The sequence below is a fragment of the Pipra filicauda genome, unplaced genomic scaffold (genome assembly GCF_003945595.2).
Source record: "Pipra filicauda isolate LSUMZ 115617 unplaced genomic scaffold, ASM394559v2 scaffold68_size4259465_pilon, whole genome shotgun sequence".
NCBI classification, from domain to species: Eukaryota; Metazoa; Chordata; class Aves; order Passeriformes; family Pipridae; genus Pipra; species Pipra filicauda.
Window position 1 is genome coordinate 218,474 of NW_024104853.1, and position 23,960 is coordinate 242,433.

At 36.2% G+C, this 23,960-nt stretch overlaps 1 protein-coding gene across 7 annotated transcripts in view; it reads left to right on the plus strand.

Moving 5' to 3' along the window:
• The window catches only part of PRUNE2 (prune homolog 2 with BCH domain), a 141,793-nt gene that overhangs the window by 44,459 nt on the left and 73,374 nt on the right, over nucleotides 1–23,960 (plus strand). For all 7 annotated transcript variants that reach the window (XM_027722356.2, XM_027722354.2, XM_039388800.1 and 4 more), the window contains exons 5-6: nucleotides 2,709–2,861; nucleotides 5,284–5,378. In XM_027722356.2, the coding sequence (XP_027578157.2) occupies nucleotides 2,709–2,861; nucleotides 5,284–5,378 (248 nt within the window). The remainder of the gene's footprint in view (nucleotides 1–2,708; nucleotides 2,862–5,283; nucleotides 5,379–23,960) is intronic.

Consider the following 23,960-nt stretch of genomic DNA (forward strand, 5'->3'; position numbering starts at 1 on the left):
AGTTACTTCCAAGACAGCACATGACTAAACAGACCACTGACCTTTGGTCAAAAGTACCTTAAGTGAACTGTTTTTCTAAACTACCTGGAATCTTAGCTGTCACAGGAATGTTGAGGATGCCCGAGAGAGAAGAGATGTGCCTTTCTTTCCTGCTGATGAGCATACTATTAAAGAATGATCATAGTATTAAAGGATGAGTAAATGTTCATCTTAGGGCTTGCGGACACCTAGTAATATGAGAAGGATCCTTTTCTTGATTTCATCCTAGTAGAGAAGTTAGCAATTGCAAACACTACAGTATTGCTATGAGAAGTGAGAGAAACAGTCCTTTAAAAAACTATCTCAGCCCTCTGCCTATGGTGAGTCAAGCTCACATCATGTTGACTTCCAAAATGTTGAGCTTGGTTGGATATACAACTCACATCTCTTGTTCTACTGCTTCTTCCTGTGTGTTTGTATTAAGATCTTATGTTCTTGGTCTTACCCAAATACTCTGTTCCCTGGAGCACAAACAACTGTGATAGAAGTTTTACATACTGCATGTCTGAGGATCTGTGCAAATGGATAGATTGCCTAACTCATCCTAGTGCTGCTGGAGGGCTGTATGGGATATGCTGCAGTCTCCCTCCAGTAGGTAATTGTATGATGAATTTGAGCATGCACTGTAGATCCACTACTTTCTTCTGGAGTCTCCATTTCCTTTGTGTGTACATGAGCAATTTCCCTTTCTGCTCCTGGAGGAGGATAAAAGGAGTGCTGAAAAAGCAGAAATTTGCTGTTGCTAAAATAATTCATGCAACCTGGTCACTGAGCTGCCATTTATCGAGGTGCAGCTCTGTGCTGACTGGGAGTGTGCTATGGGGTGTCTAACTCATTCTGGTTACCACCCTTCCCAAGGTATGGACAGCTATATGTTTCAAGCATATATGTGTAGCACAGACACTGTTACCTGGTTAGAGGTTGAACGACAAAGGAGTATTTTTAGATGAATTATCTTGGAGGCTTCTGATTGAGAAACTTTCTTCCTATGAGAGGAAAAATAGGCTTTGGTAATGGGTATAGATATCCTGGGTCCTTTATATATCAGTTATTTACCTGTAGAAATCTGAAATCTGCTTGCTGTGGGGCCATATTTTGTGTACCTAAATCTACAAATGTCAATGTTAGTCAGTATACCTGATTTTCATGCAGTCTGTATTTATTTAATATATTTAATGCTATCAAATAGAGCAGGAACATTGTCTTAAAGTGATTGTAGGACTGGCATGAAGAAATAGCTGCTGCGAATTAAAAGATTATTGGCAGTTAAAATATCTGTAACAGAAACACAGAACGGAACTTCGTGTATTTTAATTTCCAGAAACTAATATCTGACAGGGAACAGTTTTTGTCTTGTTAAGCATTATTTATTATTTAATTCACACAGGATGTGTCTAATAAGGAGGTGTTTACTTAGCATTGCAAAATTGCAAGTGTTTTGTGAATTTTGAAGAAATGCTTTTTGGTATTTTATGTGATAACAGTATAGGAGAAAAATTGATACATACTAGATGTTTGGGTCCTAGTCCATCTAGTGAGATTGAGGATGGCTGTGTCCAGGGCTTTCTTTTACTTGCTTCACTCTGTGCTAAAGACTAAACACTTTGGTTTATAGTAACTATCTTATGTTATTGTACTGATTTGCTCATTGACCCAACACAATACAATACAATCATACACTTGTTTGAAATCCCTGTGCACAGCAGAGTAATAAATAATTTCAATGCTGAAGTATAAGATTTTATTATCCTTAATTTACCGTGAGTAATTGGAAGTGAACACTATCTTTGGGTATATTAACAAATGGGATCCCAATCTCCAGGGAATGAAAAGGTGACTTTATACCCTACACAATCAGGACTGTTTTACATTCAGGATGGAATATGTGAAGTACATAGTTGTCTGAAAAGACATTACTCTCACCTCTGTATTGTAAGAGTTGAAGTTATTTATTGGATTATATTTCTCTTAAATTTTGAGTGCATCATTTTGGTTGACTGAATAGGTGTTTCTTTGCTATGTTCATGGAATTAAAATCATAGAATGGTTTGGGTTGGAAGGGATCTTAAAGATCACATAGTTCCATTCCTCTGCCATGGGCAGGGACACCTTCTACTAGATGAGGTTGCTCAAAGCCCCATCCAATTTGGTCTTGAAAACTTCCAGTGATATGGTACCCACTTCTCTGGGCAACCTGTTCCATTATCTCACCACCTTCACAGTAAAGTATTTCTTTCCTTTTGTCCATTATAGCAGTTAATTGACATGTCTGTAGAAGAAAGACTGGCAATGTGGATTTACTGTTTCAAAGTATACCAGCACTTGGTCTAATGCTTAGAGAGAGGGATAAACCCTGGTGTCCCGCCACTTGCTGCTGGGCATGCTGCAGAACTGTAGGTGTACAGAAGCATGCTGCACACTGTGGCAGCACTGAGACCAGCCAGTTAGCTCTACTGTAGGCACTGAAAAGGCACCCAGTTCAGATTTTAGAAGTTTCATGTTAGGAGGATGTTTCTGTGTGAGTTCAATATCTAATTCAGTGAACACATCTGTGGAAACAACCTCCGAGAAAGAAGGGGCTTGGATAGCAATACAGTAAACATTCTTGATTCTATAGTACCTCTTTGATATTTACAGGAGGCATTGATTTTTGTCTTTCAATGTTTCAGGAAGCATTCTTTTCAAGTGCATGTCTTTGGAAGCTGACAGTATCACAGAGCAGCAGGAGAAAGTGCTGTCAATCCTAGAGGAAAAGTTTCCAGATCTTCCCCCACGAGAGGAAATTATCTCTGTACTCCAGGAGACTCAGTTTAATGCACAAGGTAATGCAACTTGCTTCCATTTTTCAGACCTGTTACAAATATATTTATATAAATGTATCAGAATATTGTCTTAGTGTGTGTGGTGAAAATAGTTGCAGCATGCTATCTTCAATGACAGTTAAATGTGTTATATTTAATTTTAAATTAAGTTGCTTACATTCTGAATCATGAAATTGTGATTTCTGTTGAGGAACTACTAAACTCATAAATAATCTTATGTTGCTTTTACAGATAAAGTTATCATTAATTAATGCGTCAGCCCACATGCAGAAATTGTGCTGAAACTGCCTACATGGTGTGGAAGTGGATTTTATTCTAAGATCCTTCCAAGTTTTACCAAGGACTGTGTATAGATGAAGTGAATTTGACACCAGACTAAGATTAAGGAAGCAGTGGGAAAATTGCAATTCTTTTCTTCTGCTAGAAATATCAAATTAAAATATTTAGTGATCAAAAGTTGGAATGTTTGAACCCAAAATTTTGTAGCAGGCTTTTGAGGGCATGCTCTAAAAACCGGAAGACAATTGTTGCAAGAACTCTTAAATTTTTTTACTGGCATTTGCTACCAAGTTGTTACCAAAGAGCAAGTATTAAATTAGTGAGATATTTCTTTCTTAGGTATATCAGGTATGCACAGGGTTCATGCAGACACATGGTCTTTTTTTACCATTTTCTGTTCACCCCTCTGCAGAAATCAGTCATAGGAATTCAGACCATCAGTCTGAGATGGCTACCCTATCTGGTACATAACAACAAACTTTGAAGTGCTGCTTCCTTTGCCCTTTCTTTCAATGAGGTTGCAAGCTAGATTAGTTCAGGGCAATAAATCTTCACATAGTTCCCTGAAGTTCTCCCAGTCAAGTAATCATAGTTCAGAAATTAACTGAATGGAGTCTAGATTGGAGAGACACAGTGAAAGTGGCTTTTATGGAGTTCTGTTCTTAGTTCTGCCAGTTGCCTAGGAAGATGCTTCAGTATTTGGCTCATGTAGTTTTCCTAACATCAAATGCAAAGTAGATAGGATCGGTTTAGTCTGCATGGTATCAGTTGCCAGTAATTTATATATGCCGTATAAGGTGGGCACTGTCATGCCCTGTTTTATCTCATAGCTGCTGTTCTCTGTATATTACAAGGTACATATTTAACACTGCATTTATTCATATGACATTTGTATTATTAAGGTGCTGCTGAGTTTCTGAAGTCCTTTGAAGATTGTAAACTCTGCTGAATATTTTACCTCATCTACCTGTTATTTGAGGCAGTATTAGGACATTTCAGCAAAACAAAGTTCTCAGTTTCATGCAGAAAGAATGATTCAGTGGCCTGAATTCACAAATTCGTTTGTTATTTGAGAACCGGTAGGTTGCAGCCCATCAGAAAGTCTACAAGTTATGTACAAGTATTTTTTAAATGACAGATAGGTAAATGTTCATCTTGTCACTAGACTGAATGCAGTAGCTGGACTCTGTACAGGAACAGTAATGAAAGGAGTAATTTCTTAGGCTTAAGTTGGTATTTTTTTTCCCTCTTAAAAATCAGTCATGCAAACACATTTTGGATGTTATGCTGCTAAGCTTTAAAAGTCAATGGACATTTTGAATGCCACCATACACTGGGGCACATGGCTAGCAGCATTCTTTATATAGACATTTCGCTATCGTGTCTCTATTTTTTGTCGTCTGATGTGACTATGTTCCTCTATATAACATGTGTTTATTTTGAGAATCTTTACATCATTTAGGCAGACATCTTCAATTAGGGAAACTTAGTCACTTCGATTTTCAATACATGGTGCTTAAACATATCAATATGTCTAGTTGCAATGTGAAATAATTCCAATTTTACACAATTGTTTCTGATGTTAATGTTTGTATGGTACGTTAACATCTAGTCAGTACGTTAATGATTTGATGTACATAAGAAACGCCTACTGGTGTTATCTCTTGGTGAAAAAGGTTAGAAAGGTTGAATGACTTTGTGCTTAGAGAATATCTTAAATGTTTTGCTTCTGAGTATTTTTTAAACACCGTGGTATTCCACAGGTGCTTTTCAATATATTGCTCATTCCAGAAGTATTTTATATTAGTGATTTCGTGTTAGACCATAGGAATGGTCTGTCTATACATTCATCATCAACTGGAGTAAAGCTGACTTGAAAAATACGAGCTGCGTTGCAGAAGACTTAGTTCTTCATCTTCATTGTTATTGTGTCCCCTCCCTTAAATCTCTTCCTTTCTTAAAAAAATCCCTCTACAAACATTAAGCATTGAAATATTAATATTGGTTCTAATTTTCTCATAGGATTGTCCTGAAATACAGAAGCCTCAGCATTAAGGTCTAAGCTGTGTTTTTAATTTGTGTTGATGCATCTGTCAGCTGTAGATATTTGTATATATTGAAATTCCTGTCTCTTCTCAAACAGGTGTGAGTATTGAGGAGGTTATGCTGAAGGATCTCAAGGAGATTTCGGATGGAGAAGTCAAAGTAGCAATTAGCACTGTGTACATGGCACTGGAGGTAAGAGGAAACTTAAACAACATAGTAGGTAGACAGCCTTATTGCATAGGGATGCAGTTCTTTAATAAAGATTTTGAGCAAGTTTTTTTCTCAACATGAGCAGAATTTTCACTGATTTAATTAACTTTGGTAGAAGCAGTAGCTGTTTGTTGTCTGACTTACGTTGTTATGCATCTGATTATTCCCTCCCATTAGACTTTACCATGATGTGTTCAAACAATGGCATAAGAAAATTGCAGCCTTTGGGTGAATTGCAGTTGTGAGCTTTCCCTTGTGCTTCAGTAGGTAGTTACTAACTAGGACTTTGTCCTACCTTTCACTTACAGTATGGCATATAATTTATAAAGCCATTCTAACACACTCTAGGCTTTTTGAGAGGGAAGGATATGCCTTCATGCTTTCTAAAAGCCTATCTTGAAACTGTGTAATGAAGTGTAATGAAGTCCATTGCCACATTTCCTAAATTAAATGTCTGTTACCAGAAAGAGAAGTACCTCAGTGGGGCAGAAGTTTGTAAAATTTTGATCTTTTGAATCAAAACTATAGATTTATTTTTATGAGCATCCCTGAGACAGCGTGAAAGTGACTGCTTTGATCTTCTTTCTTGAACAGTCCCAAACATTGTGTAATTTCTTAGGGAAAACTCTTGTGTAATAAGTTTTGTATCATTATCTCAAGACAATTTGTGTTATGGCTGTCAGTAGCTATCTATCTGAAATACATATTAATGTTACTGGCATTTAAAAATATTAGTTCTTAGATCACTGAACAATTATGACATGACACTTACTTCTGATGGAAGGTTGCATACTGATACACTGATTAATAAGAAAACTAAGCAGACTGAAGAAAATCTCAATAACAAAAGCACTTTTATAGAGTGTATATTTGTAATTTTCAATCTCTCCGTTTGTCCGAAGGTCACCCGTATGAAAGTATTTGAAATGCACAAGAAATTGTCATCTCCTAATTTTGCAGTTTATTTTAATCAAAACTTTTTTTACCTCAAATGGTACTAAAAAACAAAAATATCTTTTGGATAGTTCTTAACTCTGAGATTAGCTCTGCTGGTTAGAGCATGGTGCTAATAGTGCCAAGGTTGTGGGTTTGATCCCTGTATGGGCCATTCACTTAAGAGCTGGACTTAATCCTTGTTGGTCCCTTCCAACTCAGAATATTCTGTGATTCCCTTGTATGTCCTATGAGATTTCTTACAGTATGTCTCTTGTAATTCATTTTACAAAAAATAAGGTGCTTCTGTGGTTGAAAAAGTTTGTGGTGCAATCCAGCTAATAATAATCCATAGGTTTCTACTAGTATACTAAAATACACAAAGCAAGTTGGGTAGCAAAGCTTGAAGAAATGAAGCAGAATCTATTAGTCTCTTGATTAGTTTCTCAGTGTTAAGCAATCTTTACCACCAAACGTGCACTGCTTTATGAACCATTTGATCCTGAAAATTGTACCAAGGTTGGGAGGAAAAGGGATGAGGAAAGAGTATGTTAAGTAAAATACCCAAAAGAGAAAATGGGATTTTAAAAAATTCTTAATAAAATCTTCCTCTTCTTTTGTTTTAAATCTTTCTCTTATACTTTACTTTCAATGAATGGTGGACAGAGCCAGTAATTAGGAGCTACCTTTAGCATTACATTTTCTTTTTATTTCTTTTTCTTTTAATCGCGTTTCATAGATTATGTAGAATGCAGACCTTGGCTCCACAGATCTAAGCTCCAGTTAAGTATGGCTGACTTTACATTGCTCCTCTGTATGCTCAAATGAATTGTAACTCAGAACGTGTCTTCTTTTTAGCTGAAACTCACAATTTGAATTCAGCAACATTAGGTTTTTGTAGTCCTCAAAGCAGGCAAATTTTAAAATTTTTTTTTAAGTGATAGTGTAACATTTGATGGTGACATACCTTGGTCAAGCCATGTCAAGATCTGGTGGTCAAGCAGTACATGTTTCATAATTGTTTTTCTTAGGACATATCTAGTGGCCATTGTGGAGGAAAAAGGAGATTCAGTGGCATGTAAGAACAAACTGACCGGTGTTTTACTGATGTTAGGATGGATTTTAGGCCCAATCTGTTAAGTACTTTTATTACTAGTATTTTTAGTGGGATTTTTTTCAGGAAATTACAGATACCTTCACCTGCTATTTGCTGTCTGTTGTTCTGCTGTGAATAGTTTGCATCAGAAAGGGCTAACTTTTCAGGGATGTAACTGCCTTTTTTTTTTCTAGTTATAATGTTTGCAAAGTTATGCTTTGTAACAAAAGGACTCAGTTTCAAAGTTGGAATGGAGATCAGTTTTGCACTTGCTGTATTTACTGCTCTTTGTTCAAACATGTTCTGAACTCACTTGATTTACAGTGCTTGACTAGCAAAAGACCTTTTTAACTTGCTCTTATTAGAGCCAGGGATCATGTGTACTTGCTTCACCCAGTGTCAGAAGCACAATACATATAAGGGAATTAATAACAACCCTGTCCAAACCTATCTGTCTGTTCAGTTTAGAATTCTGTTATGAGCTCAGAATACACAAACTTTAATGACTTCAGGATTTTCTCAGCAATAATAATGGCAATTTGTTATTCATCTTCAAATTGCTCCACAGACATTACCTGGTTAAATATTAAGGGAACGTAAAGAACAGGTTTGGCAACAAGTATTGAATCTCTAATGTATTTGCTTTTTCAGAAGTAACACAAGGTCATTTTTTTAAAGTAATCAACAAATATGCAAAAGTATCTTCCATTAGGGTGCTTTCTATAGCGAAGTCATTTTGTGTGGATGTGTTTAGGTTTCTGTAAGAGTCCGTATGCAGCTTTGCATTTCTTGAGACCTTTGGATATGACCTTCCTGGATTTATGTGGCATAAAAGCTGTAAGTTGAAATCAGACCCGTCTCTGCAGTCACTGGCTGTCAGAGTATATACTTCTTGGATTTCACATGCATAGCCACTTTTTTTCAAGAGAACCCCAAAAGAAAAGTGACACTGCCCAAATACATTTATTTTTGTTGCTTTTGTCAGAAAGTTTCCCCAAGTCATAATAATGATTACTCATATGATATTGTAGCAAAATTCAGTGCATGTGTTACAGTTAATTTCTGTTACATTATGTTATACCCTGAGAGTATATTTTGCTTCTCCTCTGCTAGAATTCTCTTGGAAACAAGAAGTATCTTCTCAATATAACTTTCTGTGAAAGTAATATTTTTTTTTTACCTGAGAAAGGAATACTTTGTAAACTGAACTCTGTTCTCTGCTTTCTTAAGTGTAGTGCACTGGGAGAACAATCCAGATTTCATGAGTGTTCAGTTTAGTTGAAATGGCTCATGATATAGATCAATAATGTGTTTATTGGACTAAGTCTTTTATCTTTTGATTCATGAAAATTTCTTCTAACTCTTCACAGAACTTGCAGTAACTTAGGAATATAGAAAATCAAGTTAGTCCACAAAGAAGCAGGTCAGTCAGTTGAAAACAAGATCTATGATCGTCTGCTACTGGCTGATATAGACAAGGGAAAATGTGTGTTCTGAAGGCTAACTGATCTGTTGAGGTTTTTGTTCATGTTTCTGGCCATTGCATCCACACATCTCATAAAGACAGTTTCCAGGTTGTAGAGATTGTGTAATCTCTGTGGCACCTCTACGGGGCTGCCAAGCTATTGGTTTAGAGAATATGTCAAAGCTTCAATGGAGGCTGCTGCCACCAGCACTGTTTCTTTAAGAAAGTGGCCTGAAAATTCATGCTGCCACTGTAAGCTTGACTGTCCTTAGGTAGCCTCCAGTAGTCCAGATGCATTGAGGATGGTACCAATGGAAAGTTCTGTCTCTTGTAACAATTTCCCTCTTTGTGGTTTTGCGCCTCAGAGGAACCCACAGTGGCTGTTCCAGCAAAAGTAACTTAGGAGATTTAGAAATGTTTGGGTGCACAGTGGATCTGCTTGTTATGAAATAATAGTCTGATCTCAGAGAGATGGTTTAATTTTCAGGCTATTTTGTAGTATTAGTAAGGCATGCCACTATGCTACAAATTTGGACAATCTTATTTCTGTATTGTGAAAAGTGATGCTTTTAATACTTTTGTAAAGCAAATCAAGAACCTCTGTCTTAGCTGAAGCATGTCAAACAAGTGCTGGGTCGACTGTTGCACCCAAATAAATGAGGTTACAACATGGTTCTTTGACGGTTTGAACTTTTGTTGTCTGTCTGTAATGATTATGTGTATATATTATGTATTGGGAACTTTCTTGCAGTATAAATGTAAATGTGTTTTAAATAGCATTAGATTGGTCCGTGAATTTGTTTTTAATGCTAAAAACAAAACAAGAAGCGAACACCAAGTAAACATGTTAACATTTAATCTTCCAGTAATGGAATTGGAAACAAAATTCTCAGCAACTTACAAGAGCAATGCGGTTTGGTAGTATTTTTTTGATGCCTGTTGTGAGAAGTTAGGGTATGTAAAATAAATGATGTATGGAGCTGTAGGAATGCGACTTTTGCAGACTACCTTATGTCTAAGGAACATTAAACATAGGGTTCTCGTTTAGCAAATAAATAACCATTCATTTCAATGGCTGCATAGTCTGGACTTTTGTGCATATTTTTGCAAAGATGAGAAGAGGCCATTAGGGATTTAATATAAAATAAATCGCCAAGGGGTCTTCTTGTAGTCCTAGTCTTTCTGCCACATGGTGTGTCACTAATGTGCATAAATGGGCTTAAATGAATTTGTTATCTGTATTACATTTGCAGTATGTATATATTTATATATTATTTTTTAATTGTGTTTAAAAATAAAACATTAAATACAACATTTCTGAGAGTTGAAAACATACCATTTGTAAATAAATCAACCTTAATTAAGGTCTTAAAATGTCAGTGTGTGAGATCTGCCTTAGGAAAACTTATATATAATACACAAAGCTTGCATATACTTTCATTTGCCTTTTTAGAAGTATTAGGAGGGTAAAATCATCACCTCGTATGACTGAATAGTGCAGCCAAATGTGCATTAATGTAAATACTATTCTCATGTTTAAACATCAGACTGCTGTCTTCTGGAGGACAATAGCTGTTCAGTTGATGCCTCAGATGAGCCAAGTACCCCAGTTGTAATGAGTACAATCCAAGGTGTGGAGTGATTAGACAGACCAGCTGAATTCTCTGTTAAAGTTAGTTGTCTCTAAAGATACGAAAGGAATCTGGTGGGGAGAACCTTTTAAGTGGTTGTTTTAAGTGGTTGCCTTTGCAACCAACTGGGGAATAAGCCAGGCCAACCAGAGCAGCAATAGCTGTTCCTCAGCCGTCTCCCAAGATAAGAATGAGACCAGCCACCTCAAGAATATGTATGCCAAGGTACACAGCTTAGGGAACAAATACTAGGAACTGGAGCTCTAGACCCACTCAGAAAGTTATAGTATTATAGGAATAACTGAAACATGATAGGACAAATACATGACTGGAGGATTATGATGGATGGCTATAGGCTCTTTCATAAAGACAGGCAGGAAAGTAGAGGAGGAAGAATTGCACTTTGTTAATGTGAACCTTGAATGTATGGAAGTCAACTACAGCAACTATGGAAACCCTATCAAATGCCTCTGGGTCAAGATTAGAGGAGTCATCTGCAAGGGAGATCTTAGATTAGGCATCTGCTACCAACCTCTAAACCAAGATGATAAGGGCAGAGAAGCAATATCTGGGTCACTTAAGCAAACTTTAGATAACAGATCCTGGTTCTTATGGGTGACTTCAACTACCCAGAGATTTGTTGGTAGAACAATACAGCAGCTTACATTATCCATCAAGTTCCTCATACATGGTTCCTCATACAGACGCTAGATGTGCCAACCAGGAATGAGGCACTGCTGGACTTGCTACTCACAAGCCAAGGAAACCTGCATTGTAATATCTCAGTTAGTGATGGAATTGGCTGCAGTGATCCCTATATTGTGAAGTTTAAGGTCTGGCTGTGCATGCTGAAGGTTAGTAAAACGCAAAGTTTCTAGATTTTTTTGAAGGCAAAATTTTTAGATTTTGGAAGAGCGAACTACAGCTTGCTCAGAACTCAGTTGAGAGGGAAGCTTCCGTGGAGAATAGAGGACCTAGCGAGAGCTGGGAGTCTTTCAAGACCGCTCTCCTAGAAGCAGAAAACCAGTTTTTCCTTTTTAAAGGGAAGGGAAGGGAAGTAGGTGGAGCAAGAGACCCCTTGTGCTTAAATGCGACCTTCTGAGTCTGTTCAAAACCAAAGAGAAGCATACCAGAGATGAAAAGGGAATGAATATCTGTTGAGAACTACAAGGGCATTGCCAGGGCATGCAGAGATGCAGTTAGAAAGGCAAAGGCTCAGCTCGAAGGGAAATTAGCAAGGTATGTGAGGAAGGACAAGAAAGGGTTCTTTGGGTATGTAAACAATAAGCAGAAACAGAAGGAAAATATTGACCTGCTGTTAAACAGGAGAGCTGAAGAGGCAGAAGTTCTCAACATTCCCTTCACCTCTGTCATCACCAGTACTTTTGGGCCCAGGAACAAAAATCCAGGCTGATGGAAACACAGACCCAGTGTCAGTGAGGGAAAAATTGGTGTGTGAGCTATTACAGGATCTTGGCCCCTGGAAGTCAATAGATCCTGACAATATCCATGCAAGGGTGCTGGTAGAGCTTGATGACGTCATTGTGAGGCCACTCTCTGTAATCTTTGAGAAGTTGTGGAGATGGGGAGACTGGAAGAGGGCTAATGTCACCTCCATCTACAAGAAGGGCTTAAAGGAGGATCTAGGAAATTATAGTACATCAGTCTTGCTTCATTATCTGGAAAAATTATGAAACAAAGCCTCCTGGGAACTATCATAAGTCAGATGAAGCACATGATTGGGAAAAGACAGCATTGGTTCGCCAAGGGCAAGTTGTTCTTGACAAAGATCTTGATCACCTTCTATGGCAAAGTGTTCGTTATGGTCCCTTGTGATATGAGAAAAATGTAAAGTTCTAAAACTGACCAAGACCATTATACTTATATCAGCTTGTCCAACTCAGCCTGTGCTGATTTATTCAACTGTCATTTTTGTGAGGTGTATTGGATTATTTTACTCTATACTGCTGTCATAACTAATGGTAAGCCAGAAGCATCAGAGATTTTTGCACTTGCAGTATCATTTTAAAAAGTTACAAGGTATACAGTAGTATCAGGTCTGCAATGGTATGTATTTAAGATTTCAGTTCATTTTGGTATCTGAAGAAATTGGATAAATGTCATCAGTTATAATTTGTGTGACATCTGGTCTAAATTTGGCTCCTGCTATTGTTGATGATTCTACCTTTAATGGTTTTGTTCAATCTTGGTTCAAAAGTTAATAAACAAAGTGAAATAACTGAGAATTATTAAAGGAATAAGCATAAACATTAATCTACTAACATCACAGTAAAAATGTGCTTGTTTTTGCAAGTACATTTTTCAAAAAGAAAAACTATGTTTTCTTTCATATCATATATGAAATGTGTTTAAATAAATTAAGATAGTGAAATACAGCTGTAAAATATGCACTACCAGCTAAATAAAATGCTATAATCTACAGTATCATTATTGGACTGCATTTCTGACTTCTACGAAGCTGACTAATTTATCATTTGTATACTCTTCTAGTTCTTGTCAGTGGCACTCAGCTTAGCTGCTTATGGGGCATAGACATTGACAGCGGGAGGTGCTGTTTTGAGAAACATTCAGCATAAAGAGTTGTTTCTGTGAGATATAATACACTTTAAAAAAATGTAAAATCTAATGTGAATTTTTAATATCTTAGGATCTGGCTGTAATGCATGAGAATGTAAGAACTGATAATAGTTAGGGATGACTATATGAATATTACAGAAATTTTATTTTCTGCTATTTAGTTATTTCTTTGCTATTGTGTGGGAAACAAATTGATTAGAGTATTGAACTGCTGATCCAATATTAGAATATAATTCTAACTGTAAATAAAAGGCCTTATTTTGGGGGTTGATAGTGGTAGTATTGCATTACTGCAAAAGTCAGCAATTCTGTTTGCAGGAAGTGAAGATTGAGATACAGAGTATTTCTAAGCAAATGCTCGCTGTGGCGACTCCTTTTGTGTTTTTAATTTAGAGATTTAACATCCCTCAACTTTTAAAATCATGCAATATTTATGTAGAATAGTGATATTTTGATGCAGAAAACCAATAAAATACATCTGCTATGTCTTGAAATATTGATTTGTTCCATGTGTTTGGCAAAGCGTGTCCCTAAGACACCTTCTGAACTGGAATTGTGAGTGCTTATCACTTGTAAACATTTCAATAACCTGTATTTTTATCATGCACCACTGAATTTTATACCTTCTGCTACATATCAGAAGCCTAGTCTTGAAGCTGTTGGGTATTTTAAGATGTAGAAACATTTTGGAATTTAGAATTAAACAGATCAAGTGCTCTGTAAGATTTTTCAGCATGTATGTTCTCTGGTTAGATGATGACAGTGAAGATTCTTCTTTTGACTCTGTGTAACTGGATACGCTCTCAGGCTCACTTAAATTCAAGTGTTTTGTCTGACTGGAAACATCAGGGTTTATTTAATTTTATATACATTTTATTATATTTTATTTATAACACAGGGATTAAAAAAATACAAAATTATTCAAGTTGAAAGCCCTCAGCCCTTATATGAGTTCTCAGGTTCAGAGTAGCTAAAAAATCTAGCTGTAATTCTACCAAAGAATGCAATTTTCCTTTCTCTCTTTCTAGGAGAGATATAAAATTTTTTCAGAAAGATCACCACTTCTGTATTCAGAATTATTCACAGCTATTGTGAATGAACTGTAGTTGAAATGAAATGTAGTTTTCACCATAGAGGTGCTGCATGAATGTTATTTACCAAAAAATATAATTTCTTCTGCAACTCCATAGCTAAATTGCTTGTGTAAATTTTATTTTTGTGTTTAAATGAATACAGGTTAAGTCTAACCTTCAGGCTCTTTGATCCTAGAAAGACCATCATTCAGAACTCCCGTGTATATTGCAAGTACTTCGACATCTTACTTTCTGACAATTTTTTCTTTTTCCATACAGACTCGATAAATAAAGTATGAAATGAAAATTCCTGCACTGTATTTCTGCACTGCTTTGGAGATAAAGACTTACATTATTTTTTCCATAAGACACTCTATATATTCATTTAGTCCTGAAATTAGTGCGTTTCTGAAATGATTACAATATCTTTAAAAAAAGTGGCTAAGTACAGATTGGATTTATTAATTACAATAAAAGAGTCAGAAGTATTATAGCATTTTGTGGTTTTATATCTGCTGTGAGTTTTTTTAATTACTTTATCTGAAGAATAAATCTCAGTATTTTGAGTTTCGTAACTTTGTCCATATTCAGGATATGTGGTTAATAACAAAATCATCGTTTGACTGAAAACTTAGCTATGGAGAGATGTTTTTTCTCATGCTACCATAATTCTTGTGATTTTATACAAATCCACAGAGTTTTCATTACTGCTTAGGTTTTAAAAAAAAAAGGCAGAACAGGATACTTTCTTCAGCTATGATCAGGTAGCTCTCAGTCAGAATTTCTTATGCCTGTTGAGTGTCTGTCTTCCAGGATTCTTACAGTCCCCTTTCTTTCTGAACAGGATGTAACAAACCACTTATGCTGATAAGGGAAAAGTTATTGAGGCCACTAAGTTTATGCCAGAGGAAAACTGTGGCATCTGCTTATTTTATCTTCCCCAAATAAGAAAAATCATGGTTTTTGCATTGCAGTGATGGGGAATTGAGGCATATATACATTGAGGCATATATACAACCGTTACACACTTAGGAGGATGTTATCATCTGTTCTGTAAGAAAGAATTAATAAATCTGAATACATGTTGCTTGGTTCTGTGGCTCAGGTCAAACAGGATTATAGACTTAGTGGTAAAATGAAATTTTATGTCTTAATTGCCAGATGATTTTTCTTCTTCCTTTCCATGAACAGTAAAATCTGTTAAAGAAAATCTTGTTTTCCTTGGATTCTGCCTTTGACAACAAAATGTATCAGTTGGTAGTTATTTGTTACTGGTTTTGGCACTTTCTACAGAAGAACCAATCTCACTACTAGATATATTGTAACCTGACTGCATTGCATCATTCCTCTCTTGCTGCTGCACTTGCCTTTTTTACAGTCACATTTTCAAAGAATTTTTATAAAACGTGATTTCTCTCCCTCCTTTCTGGGGAGGGGGGGGAGAAAAAGACGTAGACTTACAGAAAAAGAAAGATAAGAGTAAACAAGGTCCACAGAGAATTGTCTTCAGTCCAATCTTCTTTATTTTCCCCACTGAAAGATTGCCAGAGACATATAGTCAGCAATCTGTGCCTGGATTCCACACCCAGAATTTGATTTCTCTTTTTTTTTTTTTTTTTTTTTTTTGAGATTTCACGAATGCTGGACATCTATGTATGCTTGTTTCATTCTCAGAGTGTTTGTCACAGACTAGAAAGGAAAAAGGTTGGAATGAGTCAATTTTGTACCTCAAATGGGAACTGTTAGGTCACCCTCCTTGGTTACTGGAACACCATGGACTTACATGGACTGTGTATTGTTTTATCAGAAGAAAGATTTGAGGATGAGCAACTATACAACCAAGAACTCCTGTAACTGTGTTTTAAAACCAAAAGTCTTAACTGAGCACTGATTTAAGTGTAATTTTTTGATCAAGTTTCATCACATACTGAATCATATTCTACTGAAAATGTATTGTTTTGGTCTAAAAAGTTTGTGATCTCATCTTCTCTACATAAATAATCTTAGCTAGGTTGCTTCTTGGCATTTGCTGTTAAACAAGACTGAATAAAGAGGCTAGAGATAATTCAGAAAGAAAAAAGTGATTTTCCTTTCACATCTCTCGGTTGAGTATTTGCCATATGGGTTGCTCAGCATCACACTCTCAGCAGGTCTAATTTATGGTAAACACACAGTGAGTGAACAGAAAAAAAAAGGCAATGAAAATATTAATATTCTCCCCTCACTCTATTTTTTTTTAAAACCTAGCTGAACTTACTCAGGTTCAACCCATATAGTTGTGGCATTTAGCTGAGTATGTATGTATTTGCCACTCTCCTGGGAGTTTGTGGAGACTGAAATGCTGCACTTTTCTTGCCGCGATACTGATTTGTTGAAGCTTGCATGCCAGTGTGTAAATTATACCTTCCTTGCTCCAGTCTGGCATGCTGCCTGCTGCCCCAGGGCTGTGCTTTCTCCATGAAGGGCAGTTGGTGAAGACATTATTTTTCTTGCTGTGGTTTGCGTGCTTTAGCTTTTCTCTGAGCCTCCACAAGAAGACCACCAATTGAATAAATGTATGCGTCTTCTGGGCCACTGCCAGCATTTGAATGAGGCACGGAAAGCAATATAAAATAACTAATGGTATGGATTTTTCTCAAGACTCACAACCATGGAAATCCACAGCATAAATATTTGGAAAATCTCCTATCTCCCACAAATTCTTGTTACTTTCTTTGTCTCTGTGGATTGCCTTCTTGCTCTAGGGACTTCGCTGCTCTTAACTGTCCTTCAAGGACTCTAGAACTTGGTTATCCCCACTCCTTGCATGTATCAGCAACCCAAGTGAGTGCTCTTTAGTCAGTTCTTCCAGCTCAGAGACTGAATCTTTTTTACAGGTGGGTCTGCATTGCTACATTAAAAAATACCCTAAAATGTTTTACAATGAGTAGCAGGCATATTTGATTAAAAGAAACTCCATGGCATAAACAGATGCATTGTTCTGAATAACAGAAATTGCTGCCATTATGCAGTTGATATTGTAATTGGAAAAGGAAATGACTACAAAAGGAAATACTTATAAAAGGCAGTGGTTTACATCCTGCCTTCTGCATTATGGTTATACAGTAAACCTTTGTAATGCATATGCTTTCCTTTCTGTCTGGGTACTTTCTGTACCCAGCAAGAAACCTGCACATTCCCATTCCAGATCTGGATTCAGACGAGGACTTGGGGATGCTGGTAGATAAGAGGCTGGACATGAGCTAGTAATGTATGCTCACAGCCCAGAAAGCCACCTATGCATCAAAACCAGCATGGCCAGCAGGTTGAGGGAGGGGATTTGCCCCCTCTACTCTACTCTCCCTCTACTCACTCTCTCAGGTGAGACCCCACCTAGAATACTGTGTTTTGGGATCACCAGCGCAGGAAAGACATTAACCTGTTGGAGCAAGTCTGGGGAAAAGCCACGAAGATGCTGGAAGGGAGCACCTCTCCTGTGAGGAAAGGCTGAGAGATTTGGGGTTGTTCAGCCTGGGAAAGAGAAGGCTTAAGGATGACCTAATTGAGGCTTTCCAGTATCTGAAGGAAGCCTACAAGAAAGATTGACAGAGACTGTTCACAAGGGGATATAGTGACAGGACAAGGGGGAATGGCTTCAAACTGAAAGAGGTTTAGATTAGATATTAGGGAGAAATTCCTGACTGTGAGACTGGTGAGGCACTGGAACTGGTTGCCTAGAGAAGTTGTGGATGCTCCATTCCTAGAACTGTGCAAGGCCAGGCTGGATGGAGCTCTCAGCAACCTGGTCTAGTGGAAGGTGTCCCTGCCCATGGCAGGGGGGTTGGAACTAGATGATCTTTAAAGTTCCTTCCAACCCACATCATTCTGTGATTCTGTGATAATTCAGAATTGTTCATGATTTGGATTTAGAGGAAAGTGCAATAGTCCTGCATTGTACAATCATGATATAATTTCCTTTAGGCAACATTTTTTCTAAGTCTTCAAGAGGAAATATTCAATTTACAACACCTGCAGGTATTTAGTTCAAATAAATATGGAAGTCTTTCATTAGATCCTGCAAAATGTTTGTCTCAGCATGGTCGCTACAGGCTGCCAGTGTGATCCACAGGTTGCTTATTTAGCTTGTATAGGAGTATTTGCAGTTATGTTTGATTTCCCCTTGTTTCAGTCTTTTGAACAGGGATTAATTGAAATGGCCAGTTTTGTCTCTCTCCATGTTATTGGGTATTTTATACTCCTCTAGTGTGCTGCATCTTGTTGTTCTTCTCCACAAACTAATCCACAAATATTTGTAGATGAATAAATAGAAAATATTGGTTGTTTTATCATCTAGTACAAATTCCTCCTTCATCCTATATCATTAGCTTATTTGTTTACAGTGTTCCAGTCAGTTACACTTACACAGATCCTACGAGGTAATGGAGTTGTGTTTTGTAGTATAAACCAATATTTACTCGGAAGTCAAACCTTAGCCTTGCTTGCTGTGGACTTCAGATACTAGCAGCATACAGTAAAAGACAAAATAGGATTTTCAAGATGCCCAGGTGGACAGAACCATGAAAGTAGTCATTTTACTAATTCCTATTTATGCTTTTCAATTTCTACAAGTAACAACTGAAGTCAGTTACTGTTGTCACTACTGACTATTTAGGACTCTCTGGTTTTTATACTTCAGCTATTTTAGAAAAATGTTAATTTACAGTGTCTACTGTCAACTGGAAGTGGTTGGGAGATTAAAGTAAATTAAGTGAAAAGTGATCTTTTGTGTACTACTGTACAAGTAAATTAAGTGAGGAATGATCCTTTGTGTGCTGTACACTCAGTCATCATGAACTCATATTCTGAACATATTTAAAGCGATGATGAATTTGGCTGTAGTTTTGATCCATATGAAAGACTCAAAAAACAGGCATATTTTCAAACAGCCTTCTTCACCATCAGTGATGTACCTGTGCTTGATGTTACTATTCTTCACAAAATGTGATAATAACGTTAACTGTTAACATAAAAACAAAGTTTGGCTCTGCAGAAGTGGTTGGAAACGAATAGCCACAATATACTTAGATCTCTTGGTTTGGTTTGGCATATACTGCTAAAAGTTCCTCATATTTAGGAATTCTTCTAAGTGAAATACTTATTTAGTGTCTCAGCTGGTGTGCTTAAGGGAATACTCATTTTTCAGCAGTAACATGGAATTTGATTTTTTTAAATTTTTTTAATAAATTTAGTGGATTGAAACACTTTGAACAAAAAACTACATACATTTCTGGTCCTAATCTTATTCAAAGGGGTTTTATGGTTCTGATTCCAGCCTTTTCTCATGTTTTAGATAGGTAAATCAGAAGGTTATGTCTTGTCCAACCTAGCAGGGAGCAGAACAGTCCTTTTCTGTGACATCCAGGAAGATGATTGGTTGAGCGTTGATGAATGGATGTTTACTGGGTAGATGCTGCAGGTGAATTGAAAAGGAATTGTCTACAGGTTGGGAAGAGAGTCATGCTAACAGCAGGATATGCTAAAACTTGAAAGTCACAAGGAAGGATATATGAACCCCATAAGATATGCTGGGTATTTTGTGTCTGTAACTCCTTTATACTTTAAAATTTTGAAATGTGGTTATTATTTTGTAGCTCTCTCTGCGAAGTTTCTGCCGTGTAAAAGTGTACCGTACATTTATGTATGTGTATATATGTATATATGCACCACATATATCTGAGACATATGAGCTGTCTAACTGCCATATAATGTGCAAGTCTTGCTACATGGAAAATTAATTAGGCTCACTCTGTTCTATCTTGATCACTCTGTTTTATCTTTATTACTCATTTTCTTTATTCTAATGAAATTTGGTACTTAATTCTGTGTGTGAGGGTGCATCTAGATTTCTGACTCAGATAATGAGAAATAAATTTCTATCTTTCTGAATTTCATAAATGTTCTGAGAAGGCACCTTGCCGAAGTTTCTTGTTCCAAAGAAATGGAGAAAGGCCAGAGTTGCTGATGTACTGTTACCAGCTAGAACTACATTTCTGTCTTAAGTTTGACCATATACAAGCACTAAAACTGACTCAGTTATACTCAGTAGTAAAATCCTTTTCCAGAACAGCTTATTCTGTGAGGCCTAAACTTTACTGTTGACAATGCAGATTTCAGAGATGGAAGAAGCATTCCAGGTGAAAGTCAACTGAAAGAGAGGGATTTTCAGGTGCAGAGTGAGTTATTCTAGAGGTAAGGTACAGTCCAGTTTCCACTGAGGGCAAGCGTAATTGTAAGCAGATGAGTAGCAATGCTTTTATAACAGAGACATAGCCTAAGACAGTGTCTTTTATCTACAGTAAAATATTTAATTTTTCTGGCAAATGAGAATGAAGATCAGGATGTAGAAATAATGGCATAATTCCACAGATCAAAAATCACATGGAGATACAGAAAAGATCTCATATTAGGTCTTAGTTAATAGGGTTTCATAATTACAAACAGTAGAGTTAAAGCTCTTCACAGAAATATAAATGATTTAGTTACAGTAGGCAAATGCTGATTTTAACAGAAAAGAGATTATTTTGGGTCAGAAGTTAGAAGCTGTTTCCCTGAAGAAAACATTGCCTTAGTTCTCCACTATCTGTATACTACCGGTTTTCTTGGTAGTCTTAAAGATATCCCACTGGTAAAGCTTTAAAAAAGAGGACCTCTTGACCTCATGAAAAAGTTAGTTGTTTGGAATGTTGAATGCAATTATATTGACATATGGTGATAATGTGATAAAGCGTAAGGGTTAAAGGTTGAAGGAACCATGGCTTGGCAATTAGCAATGTAAATGAAACATTCATTATCCAGCATGCTGAGAAGTTGATGAACTGTACAATAAATCTGAGCCCAAGTCACTACTGAGATAACTCATTTCAGACATAACGGTATTTATTAGAATCCTAGACATTGTTTTGCATTCTCTGATGAAATATCTTGCTATAGAAACATTTTCTGTGTTGAATTATGTGAAGTAAATCAATACTAACAATTGTCCATATAATGTAGAATAAAAAAGGGAGAAGCATGGAAGACATCAATACTCATTCTATCTGAAAAGATGCTTGATTAGATATATTGATATCTCTTCAGTGCATTGGCATTGGTATAACTCCAATGTAAATTGTCTCCAGTGACTTATTTGAAGTAACTCATTTGAAGCCAGTTTTTCTCATCTTATGAGATATAATTGAAATCAGAATCTGATCTAAGTAAGTAGACAGCCATTTATTCAATGTTGTAAATTCCATTTATACATAAAAGGGAGTAATTTTTGGTGAGAACACAGGATGTAGACTTGTTTGAGAGACAACGCAGAACATGTTTACTCAGTATTTATAAGGTCCGTGAAGATGAGGATTGTTATCAGGTGTTATTACAGTTAACTCTACTTGTGTCTCTCTTAAAATAATGCTTAGTGCCAATAAAACTAGGTAGCTAAATTTATTAGCTTGATGATAGCATTGGTAGATTATCTTCCATTCATTAAACAGTTCTGTGAACACTTAGGAGGAGTTTCTAGTAATAAAATAAATAATGCATAATTTTTTCAGTAAAAATAACTGAGAATTGAGCAGAAACCAAGACATGGAAATATCTACTAGCTTTCTTGCCAGTGAGACAAAAGAATTTTACTTCCACGTGATTGGTAAAAACAGGGTACATATTTGGTTTGTGCTAAAAAATGTTGAAGATGTTTGTGCCTTTTTAAAGGCTACCAGTTTATCATGACCATAGCAAGTAATACATTATGTTTTCTGCTCCAGCTTTGCATCCATTTGGCATTGTTAGAAATTTTACTTTACATTTTATTTTACATGTATTTCCCATTGTGGAATAGACAAATTTCTTACTATTGAGGCAAAATATTTGAGTAGATATGTATGAATGACATATAAACTCTGGGGGAGTGTAACATAATATGCAATTTTTGTGCTACTTCTTTGAAATGTTATTCTTATGGATCATTATGAATCTTGAGAGATCACATAATGATTTATGAACTGAGAAAAAAAAAAGTGTTCTTTTAATCTTCTCATCTCTGAGTATCTGATGCACATAATTCCCATTTCACTCATCAGTGTCAGCAAGAAATGCAGTATTTGTTCAGTAGTACAAGGAAATATAATGCACTGCTCAGAACAATATTTTAATAATATGTATTCTATACAGAAGAGATAACATTCCTATATGTATATATAATATGATATTTTTGCATACTGTTCTGTTCTACAGTGAACGTACAAGGAACATGCAAGGAAAACTCTTAAAGAGTATTGGCTGCCCACTCCCTCCCCTTTATTTATTGTACAGAAAACTGTTCAGAGAGTGAGCTGATGTGTTATACATACTGAAGTGCTGAGACTTCGTTTGAGTAGTAATCTGTAAAATACCTTGTATCTTCAATTTCTTCTTGGAATCTCTCTAGTTTATCATTCAACTGAAATTTCTGTGGGTCAGCATGGTACACAGGGTGAAGAATGCAAGATATGTTTGAGATCCTATGGGAAGCATGTAACTATTGTGAGAATTAAGTACTCTGAGTTCTTTAAATAGCAATTTAAACTAAAAAAAAAAAGTCTTCTAAACTTCTTGGAGTAATTGAGATGGTTGAGTATTATAAGTCCCAAAAATAGGTTGCAAAACAGTTTTTATTGCAAGCACTACTTGATTTCTGCTGTGGCTGTGTCAGAGCATGGCTGTACTTTAAAACCCATATTGTGGGACCTTAACACTGGGTGAAGTACAACTGGAATACTTGTTATAAAGACAGATGCACATACTGTATTTAACAGAGCTCTGCCAGAATTGAGAATGTAGCTACTAATTTATTTTAAATTTGTGAGGAAAACAGTGTAAAGAAAGTATTTAATAACTCCAAAGGTGTATTTTTATAAATATTCTCTAATTTATCTACCTTTGAATTTCTTTGAATGTCTGCGTAGCATTTACTTCTGTGTCTATTACTGTGCTTTCCCATAACAGTTAGGTGAGTTTGAAGTATTAAACTCTAAAGTATATAATTGGTCATCCTTTACCCAGACTTTTAAAATTAAAAATGACCGCAAATGAGTAGGTGTTCTGTTGCTTATCTTTCCTTTTAGAATATTTCATTGTAACATCTCTAATCTGAATAAACTTGCTGACCCATGTCTTATTTCTACTATTTGAATAAACAGTGTTCTGAATTACAGTATTTGTAAAGTCTTAATTTTCTGAGTACTTACTGTTCGGCGGTACTGGATCAACTTGAATTGAAATGTATAAGCAGTAGTATATATGTGTGTTGATATACAAATATATTATTTTGAAAAAAAAGATATACAGACACTGTTGAAATGTGGAATATTCAGTATATATACAGGTTATATACAGTATATATGAAATATTTGGTACATATACAGTAAAAAATACATGTACATTAGATTTGTGTAAACAATTTTATTTCCACAAGCAGGTCTATCAGTAGACAAAAGTTGAGACCTCAAGTCGGAGTTTTACCTTTACTAACTTTTAGGAGGATTCTTTAAGTACTTTCAGTTTCTTAGTTTGAAAAGCTATTAGAATTTTAAAAGAAAGCTTCATGGAGAGGACTGGTCTTCTTTCATCTCCCATCACAGGCTAATTTTAGATTTCTTAAGCTTTCTTTGTCATGTTTTTGGCTGAGATTGAAATTTCCTTTTGGCCAAAGGTGGAAAATCCACCAATCATTGCAGTGTCATGACACCCAAGACAAGTAAGCCA